This window comes from Canis aureus, chromosome 29, assembly GCF_053574225.1.
Source record: "Canis aureus isolate CA01 chromosome 29, VMU_Caureus_v.1.0, whole genome shotgun sequence".
Lineage (NCBI taxonomy): Eukaryota > Metazoa > Chordata > Mammalia > Carnivora > Canidae > Canis > Canis aureus.
The window spans coordinates 4,371,831-4,383,934 of record NC_135639.1 but is presented as its reverse complement, the minus strand read 5'-3'; the positions used below and the strand labels follow the sequence as shown (position 1 = coordinate 4,383,934).

Below are 12,104 nucleotides of genomic sequence, written 5' to 3'. Positions count from 1 at the left end.
CAAGGTGTCTGCCCTGTGAAGAGATGGTTTTGGTCTGGCTCGAAAGTGTCAGCTTTCTCCTAGATCATGGAGCATTTGGAGGGGAGGGTTTTGAGTTAATGCACGTGAACAAGAAAAATGAGTTAATGCTTCAACTAGGAGGCCCGCATCTCTGAGTTCTAATAAACCAATTAGTACCTCCTAATCGATTACTCTGCAGTTTATTCAACTATGTCAAAGCTTTGTTCAAGAACACATTCTGGGGGATCCCTGGGTGGCTCAGCGGTTTAGCACCTGCCTTCGGCCAGCGCGATCCTGGAGTCCCAGGATCGAGTCCCGCGTCGGGCTCCCAGCATGGAGCCTGCTTCTCCCTCTGCCTGTGTCTCTGCCTCTTCCTCTCTCTCTATGTCTATCACGAATAAATAAATAAATAAATAAATCTTAAAAAAAAAATACACATTCTGCTTAATGCAGCCGGTGCAGAGCTGCCCTTCCAGGCTGGAGGGCTTCTGGCTCCGTCGGTCCTGGGTTCAAATTACGCCTCTTCCATCCCCTCTGACTGGACTTTGGGCCAGTTCCTCTTCCTCGTGGGGCTCAGCTTCTCAGTCCTGGAGGGTTGGTGTGAGGGCGATGCCCACAGGAAGGCCTGGCCGTGGCAGCGGCTCACGGGACACGAGCTGTTGTGTGTGTGCGTGTGGCTCACTTTGAGAGTCTAACATGTACTTGGGACATGAACACGAGGGAAAGAGGTGAAAGCCTTGATTGTGGCTATCGCAGTCGTCCTGGGATAGCTGTAGGCTCAGGATGGCTCCGTTTCAGCAGCGGTGGTTGCTGGAACATAATGATTTTTTTTTTTTTTTTTTTTTTGGTGCCGGTTCAGATGTCTTCTCTAATTACAAGCGACCAGTGTTTCTGGGCCTCGGTGCATTCATATGCCTCAGCAAGGCTTTTTGCAGGAAAGTGCTGTCTGAGCGGACAGGCACCCCGGCTGACCACCAAGTGGGAAATGCAGGAGGGAGGGAGCCCACAGCTCAACCGCGCGCATCGTCACCACCACATCTCCCTCGGCTCTGCAGCCACCCACCTTCTCCTGTGGCCAGTCCTCTTCTACACCACCCAGAGATCAATGCCACATTTTCTGAGGGTCTAAGGTTATTTTGGCAAAAGGGTGCGCCGAGTGGGGATCTGAGGTGGCCCTTGCAGGTCTGGGTGAAAGAGCCTTTTCCTATGTTGAACAGCACTGCAATCTGGGTTTGCTCGGTGCATTCACCCACCCACTCACCCACCCACCCAATAAAGACTTCCTCCGTCTTGCTCTAACAGTGTCCACGTGGCTCTGTTAGAAACGTGCTGATGGTGGCCCCTCCTGGGGGAGGTGGAGGCTTCCCTCTGCCTCACCTGAGAGCTCAGACAGGAGGCAAGGTGACCCCTCACCCCCACCCTGGAGCCATGCAGGAAGTTCGAGAGAACAACAGGCAGAGTGGGTGGCTCCGAGGAACACTCGGTCCTGGCCCGGCCTGCCTGTGCCCGTTCTCACTGTTAACGTCTCAGGCCTGGGAGGACCGGGCTGGCCTTTGAAAGGTCCATCAGGCTCCAGAGTGTGGGAAAGGCAGAGGGTCCGGGGCTGGACACACAGGGACCTGCTCCTGTAGCTCGGGTGGGAGGCAGTGAAGACCTGCACTCAGGGTAAGGGCCGTGGTGTGAGCTGTGGTCGTGGCCAGGGGGACAGGGGAGGTGGGCCGCACGCAGATGGGCCGGGCTCCCGCTCCCTGGCTCCCACCCTGTGACCACATGGGCCTGTGCTTCTTCCCAAGGGGGCTGCGCTTCTCTGGGTGTCACCATGCAGAATAGAAATGCTGCACCTGTGTGTACACCGTGTGGCATGGCACTCCAGACCCTGTAGAATGTACCCGAAATGTGGACCAAATCATTACCGTGTGGCGATCTAGAAGCCATGCAAAGGGCCTCGCTGAGGCTCTGCGGAGCTGCCTCCCAGAATCTTCCATCTCCTGGTATTTTCAGACTTCACCCTCCCCGGACACCTGCACATCCCTGCCCACCTCCCCTCTCCCTGCAAAACGAGGCAAGCAAACAAGAAAGGAAGTGCACCCCGGCGGCACGAGCTTTTACAACCTGGGAATAGTTGACGGGGTTGCTAACCCGGCTCGGTGGCCCACAGGCCCGGCTCCCTAGCCCAGATCCACAAGGCAACACTCGGAAGGAGGCCAACCGGCACCTGCCCGCCCGGTTCCCCGCCTGTTGCCCTTCTCCGTGGAGGGTGCGCGGTGGGGAGTCCTCTGAGCCTGTCCCCGCTTCTTGCAGGTTCGCCATGGAGCCCATCTGTCCGCTCCTGCTGGCGGGTGTTAGCTTGCCGCTCGCCAGGGCGCTCAAGGGCAACGAGACCACCCCAGCCTACAGCAACTGGACCTCTACGACCTCAGGTGAGGACCCGGCCACCTGCCCCTCCCAGAAGGCTGTCTGGGCTGGGATGACGAGGCTGGCGGGGGGTGGGGGGGCACGGGGTGGGGGGGTGGGGGGGCACAGTGAGGCTGACTCCCCTAGCGGCTGAGCACAGCAGCTCGCAGGTGACACCTGCCCCACAAGCCAGCTGTTGGCAGTTTGACCAGGACAAAGCTTAGGGTTCGGAAGGCAGCAAGGGCAGCCCTGCGCTGAGAGCCGGTGTCCGCTTCAGTGGGAGGCAGGAAAGCAGGGGTTCATGGACCCCCCACCCCGCAGGCCCCCCGTGGGAGGCCAATTCAGACCACCCTGGAGGAGCACTGCTGAGTCCATAGGGGATATTGATACACAGTTGGTGCGATCAAGAAATGAGTATTAATATTCTTAGATATTAGGGTCGTGGTCAGATTTATACTTTTAAAAGAAGAGTCCTTACTTTTTAGAGGTGCATTTTGAAGTCCTTATGAGTGAGACCACACGAGGCCTAGAGATGACTTGAGAATGAGCGAGTGGGGACCTGGCGGTGGGCGGGCCATAGACCCAACACGGCTCCTTGTCCTGATCAGAAGGATGGGTGGCAGGTATGGGGGGCTCGTTGCTCTCTTATCCTGCCTTTTCCATATAGTTTTTAAAGATTTTATTTATTTACTCATGACAGACACAGAGAGAGGGGCAGAGACACAGGCAGAGGGAGAAGCAGGCTCCATGCAGAGAGCCTGATGTGGGGTGGGACTCGATCCCAGGACCCCAGGATCCCGACCTGAGCTGAAGGCAGGTGCTCAACCACTGAGCCCCCCAGCCGTCCCCTTTTCCATATTTTGAAAGTTAGGGATAAGGAAGAGTGAACGGGCACCTGTGACAACGTGGGTGAACCCCAGAAACACGCTAAGTGGAAGAAGCCAGACACGAGACACGTGGTGTGTGGCTCCGTTGAGGGGAAATGCCCGGAATAGAACAGGTGATGGAAGAGGAAGGACACGAGCGCTTGGGCGGGCGGGGAGGCGGGGGGACGGGGGTGGCCAACGCAGAGTGACCGCAGATGGGCGCCAGGTGGATGGGAATGTCCTGAGACGCTGTGGCGGCGGTGGCACAACTGTGCAAATTAGCTAAAAATCGTTGAATCATATGCTTCAAAAGGGGGAGTTTGTAGTATGTAAATTTTACATCAATGAAATGCAATAAAGGCCGTGCAAACTGAAAGGAAGAGGAGGAGGGAGGGGGAGAAGGAGCAGCGGGAGCGGATGCTCTGGCGTCACGCAGCCCGTGCGTGTGCAGTCCCAGTGCTGCGCTTACTGGCCGCTGAGTGACCTGGAGCATGTTCCTAAAAAAAAAATCTCTTTGTGCCTCAGTATCCCCATGTGTGAGACCGGAGGTAATGATAGTGCCCACTGCTCGGCAGTGCTGTGAGGATGAAAGAGGCAGCAGAGCTGGGTGCGGGAGCTCGTCCACGTGGGCCGCTGCTGTAGTTGGCAGGAGAAGGCGTCAGAGGAGGCCCGGCCCCCAGCCCGTCTCTGACTGCCCAGAAAGTTGGCTCTTCAGGGTCCCTTGATGTCTCCTTCTTGGATGTGAGCCCAACACAGACAGAAGCCCGACTGGAGACTTCAGGGTCCCCTGGGCTAAACCTGGGGACCCCCAGGGCAACCCCACACCTCCCTGGCAGCCTGGAGGCCCGCCTGTGGCAGCCTGCTCTGTCCATGGCCAGGGCAGCAAGAGCCTATAACCAGCAGGCCTGGTCCACCCCACCCCCTGCCGAGCGTGCATCGGGGCCTCGTGCCAGTGCCCACATGCCTGCCCCATCCCCTTCCCTCTCCGTCCCTCCGAGACTCCCAGGCATAAAACTCAGGGACTTCTCTGATAGGGTATCCCTTGGCGAATTGGTTCGTGTTCTCCAAAGAAACGGGATCCGTTATGTATTTATATTTTCATTTACATCTATACTCGTATCTATATTTATATTTATGACAAGGAATTGGGTCACACGATTGTGGAGGTTGTCAGGTCCAAAATATGCAGAGCCAGTGTCCCAGTTTGAGTTTGAAGGCTGGCAGGCGGCTACAGAACCCGAAAGAGTGATGTCCCAGTTGGAAGGCAATCAGGCGGGAAGACTTCCCTGTTACTCACAGAAGGCTCAAGGCTCAGCGCTTTTGTTCTGTGCAGGCCTTCAACTGATTGGACGAGGCTCACCCACAGTGAGGGGAGGGAGACGAGTGTAATCTTCTTTTCCAAGACCCCCAGTTTGAATGCTCAATCTCACCCAGAAAGCACCCCCTGGAAACACCCAGAACGATGTCTGACCAAACATCTGGCAGCTCATGGCCCACACACATACACACACAAATTAAGCATCGCACTTGCTCATCACAAGGCCTTGGGAGAGCAAAAACTATCAATTTCCCTCTGGAAGAAGCAGCTTGGGCAAGGTGATTGGAGGTGGCACTGTTCCGGCTGGGGTCAGGGGTTCAGCCCCCATCCAGCTCAAGAGCTTTACGTGATCTCCGAACCCCAGACAAAGGTCGTACAAACTCATCTTAAGTGGCATCCGTGGATGCCAGCTGCCAGCAAGGAGAAGCACTGTCCTTGTGCTGAAAGCCAGAGGAGTCCAAAACCTCAAAAAAAAAGGAGACAGAAGCCCCCGGCACCCGGAAACTGCCGTTTGTTGTGTTGCCTCATTTCCAGCAGGCGTCGGGATGCGAGGCCACTGGCGGGACTGCACAGCCTGGGACCCTCCGGACCTGCCCCGAGGACCGTGTGTCCCGTGCCCGGCGGGGAGGGGCTGGCTGTCCGAGGCCCGGCAGCCGCAGAAGCGCGTAGTAACCACAACAACGCATGTGCCGGAGAAGCGACGGTGGAGCTGCGTGGGCCCTCCTGCAGATGGCACCCAGGGCACCGGCAGGGTGACTCAGCGCCCTCCGGGGCCTCGTCGGTTCACTTGAACATAGGATGATTGGCTCACAAGGTGGCTGTGGGTGTCAGGTGTTCCCTCATGCGGAGGGACTGTCGTGTGACCTCGTGCCCACCGGAACGGATGTGACGCTCACAGCTCCTTGCAGCTTCTGCTGCGGCCTTCGCGGTCTTGGCATCGGTCGCTGGTCACACACCAGGAGGGAAGTCGACACTGGCTCCACTTCAGGATCTCGGTGATACCACGTGGACAGGCTCCATGGACCTAGAATGCCAGGGGGGATTCTGGGACTCTGCTCCCTGAAAGACGGATCATTCCGGATGACCACGGCACGTTGGCACGGTGCACCGAATAGCCAAAAATTACCGTTTTGTTTGTTCTCAGCAAGGGACATTTCTTTACGCAGGAGCTGAGGGTGAATATTCCCAAACAGCACAGCCAGATGTGACGGTCCGTATTACAGGAAGGATTCCTAAAAACAAATAAGCAAAAAGGTAATGCAGGAAAACGTGGAGGATATGACCAAGCCCAGTGCAAATACCGAATTGATGATGTTTTATTAATCATCGGATGATGCTTAACTCTATAGAAATTAGGGAAGTGCAAATTATTTTTTTAAAGATTTTATTTATTTATTCATAGACACAGAGAGAGAGAGAGAGAGAGAGAGGCAGAGACACAGGCAGAGGGAGAAGCAGGATCCATGCAGGGAGCCCTACGTGGGACCCGATCCCGGGTCTCCAGGATCACACCTGGGGCTGCAGGTGGCACCAAACCGCTGCGCCACAGGGGCTGCCCGGGAAGTGCAAATTAAAGTGGTTTTATTTTCCTTATCCGATTGACGAAAATTAAAAGGGTGGCTAATAGGCAGGAGACATTGGCCCCAAACCCCAGTCTGGGTGAGCGTGGAAGCTGCAAAGTTTGCCGGTGGCCACGTGGCCGTCTCTGTTACCATTTACGGTGTGTGCACACCGATGCACAGGGTCCCGTTCTCGGAGTGCCCTACGGACGCACTTTCAAGGTACACAGAGATAAAAGATACCAGGTGTAAAATTGTAGGTAACAGCCCAAAAGTTGGAAACAACCCAAATGTCCATGGAAATTTTGGGTTATTCACAAAGTGGAAGTGCAAGCAGCAGTTCAATGAAACGGAGAGGCCCGTGTGTGCCCGCGCGGGAGCTTTCCAAGACACAGGCCGAACGAGAAAGACGAGCCACAGAGCTGCCCTGATGGCCTATGTCACCCGTTTTTTGTTTTTTTTCCACGTTTCGCTTGGCCCCCTCGGGGGACACAGCCTGCAGAGGCCTTTCCTGGATCATTTTGCTTTTTATTTTATTTTTTTAAAGATTTTATTTATTAATTCATGAGAGACATAGAGAGAGAGCAAGACAGAGACACACAGGCAGAGGGAGAAGCAGGCTCCATGCGGGGAGCCCGACGTGGGACTCGATCCCGGGACTCCAGGATCTCACCCTGAGCCGAATGCAGGTGCTAAACTGCTGAGCCACCCGGGGATCCCTCATTGTGTTTTTTAAATTTGCACTTAGGTTGAATTACTTATCTGTATTTAAAAATCAGATGATTTGGGGGTGAAAATATGAATTTCTTCTTTTGGCACGCTGGAAGGACTGGACAGTGGGGAGGGGGCTCACCTTCCTCTGGACCCCACTGGGGCCACCCCCACCTGCAGGCAGGACACGGATGCCCCAGCTCTCCAGCCCCCGCCAGGCCTGTGGACTCCTGAGTGCTCCTAGCCCATCTCTGCCCTCCAGACAGAGGCAGTGGCTGGCATTGTCCTTGTGATCTGTGCTTTCTGCCCCTGAGTATAGCCCCTTCCCCCCACACATACACTCTGAGGCCATCGGTCATTCTGCCTCGGTCCTCGAGGAGACACCCACTTCTGTAACTGTAGTCCTTACTGCCGGGAGGCTGGGCCCTGGAGCCTCCTGACAACACCCCCCAGGGATGGGCTGTCTGGGGTCCGGGTGCCCTACAAAGCTCCAGGTCAGGCCCATGGCCCTCCGTCCGCCAGGTCCACCCAGCCCTTGGACCCACAAGGGACCCACAAGCTAGGCAGTCAAGTCACTGCCAAGATAGTTGCTGAGTTGGGGCAGCCCGACCTCTGTGCAAATGCAGAAGTAGGGACACAAGGGCACACGCCTGTGCTCTGTAGTTGCATCTGGCAGGGTGGCGATGGAGCCCAGTCTGGGTGTGGGGCACCCGACCCTCTCTGAGGCTGGGCCCAGCTCTGCCCCTTGGGTGTCAGGCATCTCCCCCATAAGCCTGGGCTTGAGTTTGCTCCAAGACCCTGGTAGTGCAGGGAGGGTACCCCCTGGATGGGCAAGTGTGAAAGCCTCAGGCCAGGTCAGCTCCCCAGGGCAGCTCTGCAGCCTGGGGCACCGGCCCGGAGCCTGCTGTCACCCTGGCTTTGTCGTATGGCTCAGCTTGGGAGGTCACTAGCCAGGTGGGAGAGGCATTGGCCTAGCCTGGAATGAGGGTGTCTTGTTGGTTGTCCAGGCTGATGGTGGCCACGGCCACCTTCTCATCACAGACCAGACATCGCTCCGTGCCCTTCTACATCAAGGGGTCACTCGAGTCAGTAAAATGTTGTCATTTATTAGAACTACGTGCATACACCCACGTACAGGGTGCCGGAGTCGGCATGAGGCCCTGGAGGGGGAGGGTGCTTACAACCTGGGACATGAGATGCAGATAAAGATCTTTAGAATACTCAGGGCGGGGGGCAGTGCCGGGGGCGGGAAGCTGCAGGACTGCTGTGTCCCCGCTGGGCTCAAGTCCCTGCTTGGTGCTCCTGTGAACTCAAAGCTATGGAAGTCCTGTTGTTGCCTTTGAGGGGCTTCCACTGAATCAGACTGAAGACGGTCACCCCCAGAGCCTGTTCACTCCAGGAGAGTGGAGTCTGTGCTTCGGGGCACATACGGACCCTCTGGGATCCACAGGAGGGGAGCCAAGTGGGCTTCCTGGAGGATGTGGCATTTGCCATGCTCCCTGGGGACAAGGACATTTTGGTGAGGAGAGGGCAGCATGGCAGGCTGGGGAGGCAGGGACTAAGTTAGAACATCTGGGGGGGAGGGCGCGGCCAGGCCACCAGAGCCCCTCGGCATCTGGGCTTACGGGCCAGGTCTTGGGCAGCCACAGGGCAGCAGCTGCTCTTGGTCCAAGGATGTGGGACCTTCTGAATGAGGAAGGTCAACCTGGATCAGTAGGATTGGGGGCTCGAAGGTCCCAGAAGACCTGATCATGGCACGGCCAAGGACCTCCACCCGGCCCAACGACCAGACTGCACCCCCGTGCCCTGAGTCCTACCCGAGGCCCCGGATGCTCTCCACGCTGTCCTCACACAGAATAGCTAACCCTCTACCCTCGCCCACCTCCCCAGGATGGGGAGAGGCAGGCGCCCCAGGACCCCGGGGCGACAGGTGACATGAGGGTCAGGGGCTCCCGTTGTGCCTCCACTGTCCCTCCTCAGCTCAGGCTCCCTGCCCTGTGTCAACGCTACTCATCTCTTACGGGGTGAGCACGGTGGACCTGGACGGGGGGCTGGTTTGCAGACTGTAAAGTGAGGCGCCGAGGAAGGCGGTTCTGCTCTAAGGGAGGACGTCCTGATGGGATGGAGGGGCAACTCATTGGCAAACTGTAGAGTGAGTCTGGCACCGGGGATCTTTCCCTGCCCAAACCTTTCCCCGTCCTCTGAGTCCTTGCCTCGGGTCCCTCGTGGCACTGGGGACCCCTTCTGCCCGCAGGCCCTCCGGACCCCGGCGCGCCCCAGCCCCAGCTGGCCTGGCTGCTGTTGCCTCTGCTGCTCTGCGTCCTCCTTCTGCTTCTCGCCGCCTACTTCTTCAGGTAGGAGTGTCCCCGGGGCGCAGGCGGACGTGCCCCGACCAGCCTCGAAGAGGAAATGAGCTCCTTGAGGCTGCGCTGCGGGTGTGGGCCCGGGCGGAGGGCGGCGGGGCTGGGGACCGGAGGTGCCGGGCACCCGCGAGGAGGGCCCAGCCATGAGCAGCAGGAAGAGCTTCTCCAGGCTCACCTGGTGGGTATCGCCGCGCCGGGGCCGCGCTCCCGGGGGTGTCCCTGCGCCCCCTGCTAACCGGTCTGTCCCCCCAAGGTTCAGGAAGCAGAGGAAAGCCGTGGTCAGCGCCAATGACAAGAAGATGCCCAACGGAATCCTGGAAGAGCAAGGTACCCGGGAAGGGGAGGGTGCTGGGGGCTGCTGGGGGCTGGGGGGCAGCCTGGAGGTGCTGGGGGGCTTCTGGGGGCTAAGGGACTGCCTGTGGGTGCTGGGGGGCTGCTGGGGGCTGGGGGGCAGCCTGGGGATGCTGAGGGCCTGCTGGGAGCTGGGAGACAGCCTGGGGATACTGGGGGGCTGCTGGGGGCTGGGGGACAGTCTGGGGATGCTAAGGGCCTGCTGGGGGCTGGGAGATAGCCTGGGGTGCTGGGGTGCTGCTGGGAGCTGGGGGACAGCCTGGGGGTGCTGGGGGGCTGCTGGAGGCTGGGGGACAGCCTGGGGGTGCTGGGGTGCTGCTGGGGGCTGGGGGGTGCTGGGGGTGCTGAGGGTGTGCTGGGGGTGCTGGGGGGCTGTTGGGGGGCTAGGGAACAGCCTGGGGGTGCTGGGGGGACTGGGGGCTGCTGGGGGCTGGGGGCAGCCTCAGGGTGCTGAGGGCCTGCTGGGGGCTGGGGAGGTGCTGGGGGGCTGTTGGGGGGCTGGGGGTCAGCCTGGGGATGCTGGGGGGCTGCTGGAGCTGGGGGCAGCCTGGGGGTGCTGAGGGCCTGCTGGAGGCTGGGGGGGTGCTGGGGTGCTGAGGGGCTGCTGGGGGCTGGGGCACAGCCTGGGGGTGCTGGGGGGCTGCTGGGGGCTGGAGGGGCTGGAGGGGGGAGATTGGCCCTTTCTGACCATGTCGGGGGCTCTTGTCTGCCTCTTATTTTAAATTATGTTAAAGTCCTTCTCCTTTGCGACTTTGGTCTCGCTTTGCTGGGGATGATGCTGAGCATTCAGGACTAGAGTTTTACAGTTTCGGGATTTTTCTCCATTTCTCTCTGATGTGAAACAGACACTGAGGCCTTCAGTTTGTGGCTTGGTTGGAAACGCTGTTCACATCCTGTCTTTTCTACGGGGTTGTGGCATGTAACAGGTTTCGGGGAGCCCTTCGGAGCCGTTCTGAGATGACACAGCCTGGGTCCTACTCGCAAGTGCTCCCAGGGCTCCCCTGAAATTCCCACTGTTGGCGGACCCTGAAGCCAAGGGGGAGCTAGGCCGCCAGCGTGTGTGGCGGGGCTGGTCGCAGCCGGCCGAGGGCATTCCCGACCCTTCTTTCCGGCTCCCCGAGTCCGGTCGGGAAAGTGTTCAAGCTACGTTCGCGGCGCATTGTTCCTCCCTCACCCTCAGCACGTCCAGATGGCTGAGCGGGTTGTGGGGTTGTGCGAGGCAGAGGCTTTCAGAAGTATTGGTTCACACCAGTGACGCTGACTTCCTCTGGTCGCTGGCTACCTAGTTGTTCCACGGTTTGAGGGAACAAACATGCTTTCAGACTTCACACAGATTGCAAAACTAGCAGCAGCGAGGACCGGGATGTGGGGGTGGGGGGTGGGGGGTGCTGCTGGTGGTCCCGGCACCTTGTTAGGTGCCAGCGTGGTGTCCGGGTGTCACCGGAGGGAGGCAGGTGTGGCCAGCCAGACCCAGAGGCCCCGCCAGGCCCCTTCTGACACATCTTCTCGGGGAGGAATGAGCCCTGGGAGGCGTTCCTGGCTGGGCTTCAGAACAGCGCTGCAGGTGGGGACAGGCCCTTGGCAAGCGTGACAGCAGAGTTGTTGTGCTGACCCCGTCGAGAATATCAGCGCTTTTCCCAGGAAGACAAGCACATGCCAAGGATTTCTCCTTTTGTCTCTGGCTCAGTTTCTGGAAGGAATTTGTGCCGGGAACCTCCCTGCAGCCAGCCCCTCCCCACGCCTCCCTGCCCGCTCCTCGCAGAACAAGGATGGTGTTTGTCTTATTTCTGCTGGAGCTTATGGGGTTTGAGCGACCGGGCCTGTGTGTCATGAGGATGACGAGGCTGAGGGAGGCTCACGTCCTAGCCGATTCCCGGTCCGTTCCCAGCTTGAACCGAGACCATTCTTCTGTATTTATTACCATAGAATCACGCCCCCTGTTTCAAATTTGGAAAATTGAACTTCAGTGTGAAGCTGCCCAAATCCTTTACGGGAAGAGCAGGGGCTGGGGTGGGGGCGCTGAGATGGGACATCTGCGGTTGGTGGAAGCAGGTCACACCGGCCAGAGGGACGCCCCTGCCTGTAAAGGGCGAGGCTGTATTATGGGGGACAGACCTCTGTGCTCCGGTGCTCAGGGCGCCCGCTTGGCCCCGGCTGCATGACCCGAGAGGAATGTGCCCCCCTCCAGCCGTGTCCTTCCTCCAGGAGCGCTGTCCATCGTCCGGGAGTACGGCTGAGTGGCCTCCCACCCCTGTCTCTTTTGATCCCACAGAGCAGCAAAGAGTGATGCTTCTCAGCAGGTCCCCCTCCGGGCCCAAGAAGTACTTTCCCATCCCCGTGGCGCACCTGGAGGAAGAGATCCGCGTCCGGTCGGCGGATGACTGCAAGCGCTTTCGGGAGGAGTTCAACGTGAGTGGGGAGGGTCCTCTGTCTCGTGGTGTGCTGGAAAAACTGGGACAGATGTCAGGGGAGATCGTCCCAGAGACTGGGAACTCTTGCACTGGTCGTGACGCTGTCCCGGAAGCGGGTTTCTGGAGACCTG

General features: G+C 58.7%; 1 protein-coding gene across 8 annotated transcripts in view; it reads left to right on the top strand.

The window, feature by feature from the left end:
* The window catches only part of PTPRE (protein tyrosine phosphatase receptor type E), a 158,328-nt gene that overhangs the window by 108,668 nt on the left and 37,556 nt on the right, over positions 1 to 12,104 (top strand). For 7 of the 8 annotated variants that reach the window (XM_077877208.1, XM_077877209.1, XM_077877206.1 and 4 more), the window contains 4 exons: positions 2,302 to 2,420; positions 9,103 to 9,202; positions 9,465 to 9,538; positions 11,835 to 11,971. In XM_077877208.1, the coding sequence (XP_077733334.1) occupies positions 2,309 to 2,420; positions 9,103 to 9,202; positions 9,465 to 9,538; positions 11,835 to 11,971 (423 nt within the window). In that variant the 5' untranslated portion in view covers positions 2,302 to 2,308. Of the gene's footprint in view, positions 1 to 2,301; positions 2,421 to 9,102; positions 9,203 to 9,233; positions 9,390 to 9,464; positions 9,539 to 11,834; positions 11,972 to 12,104 lie in introns of those variants that run through there. The other variant, XM_077877213.1, reaches the window with a different exon arrangement.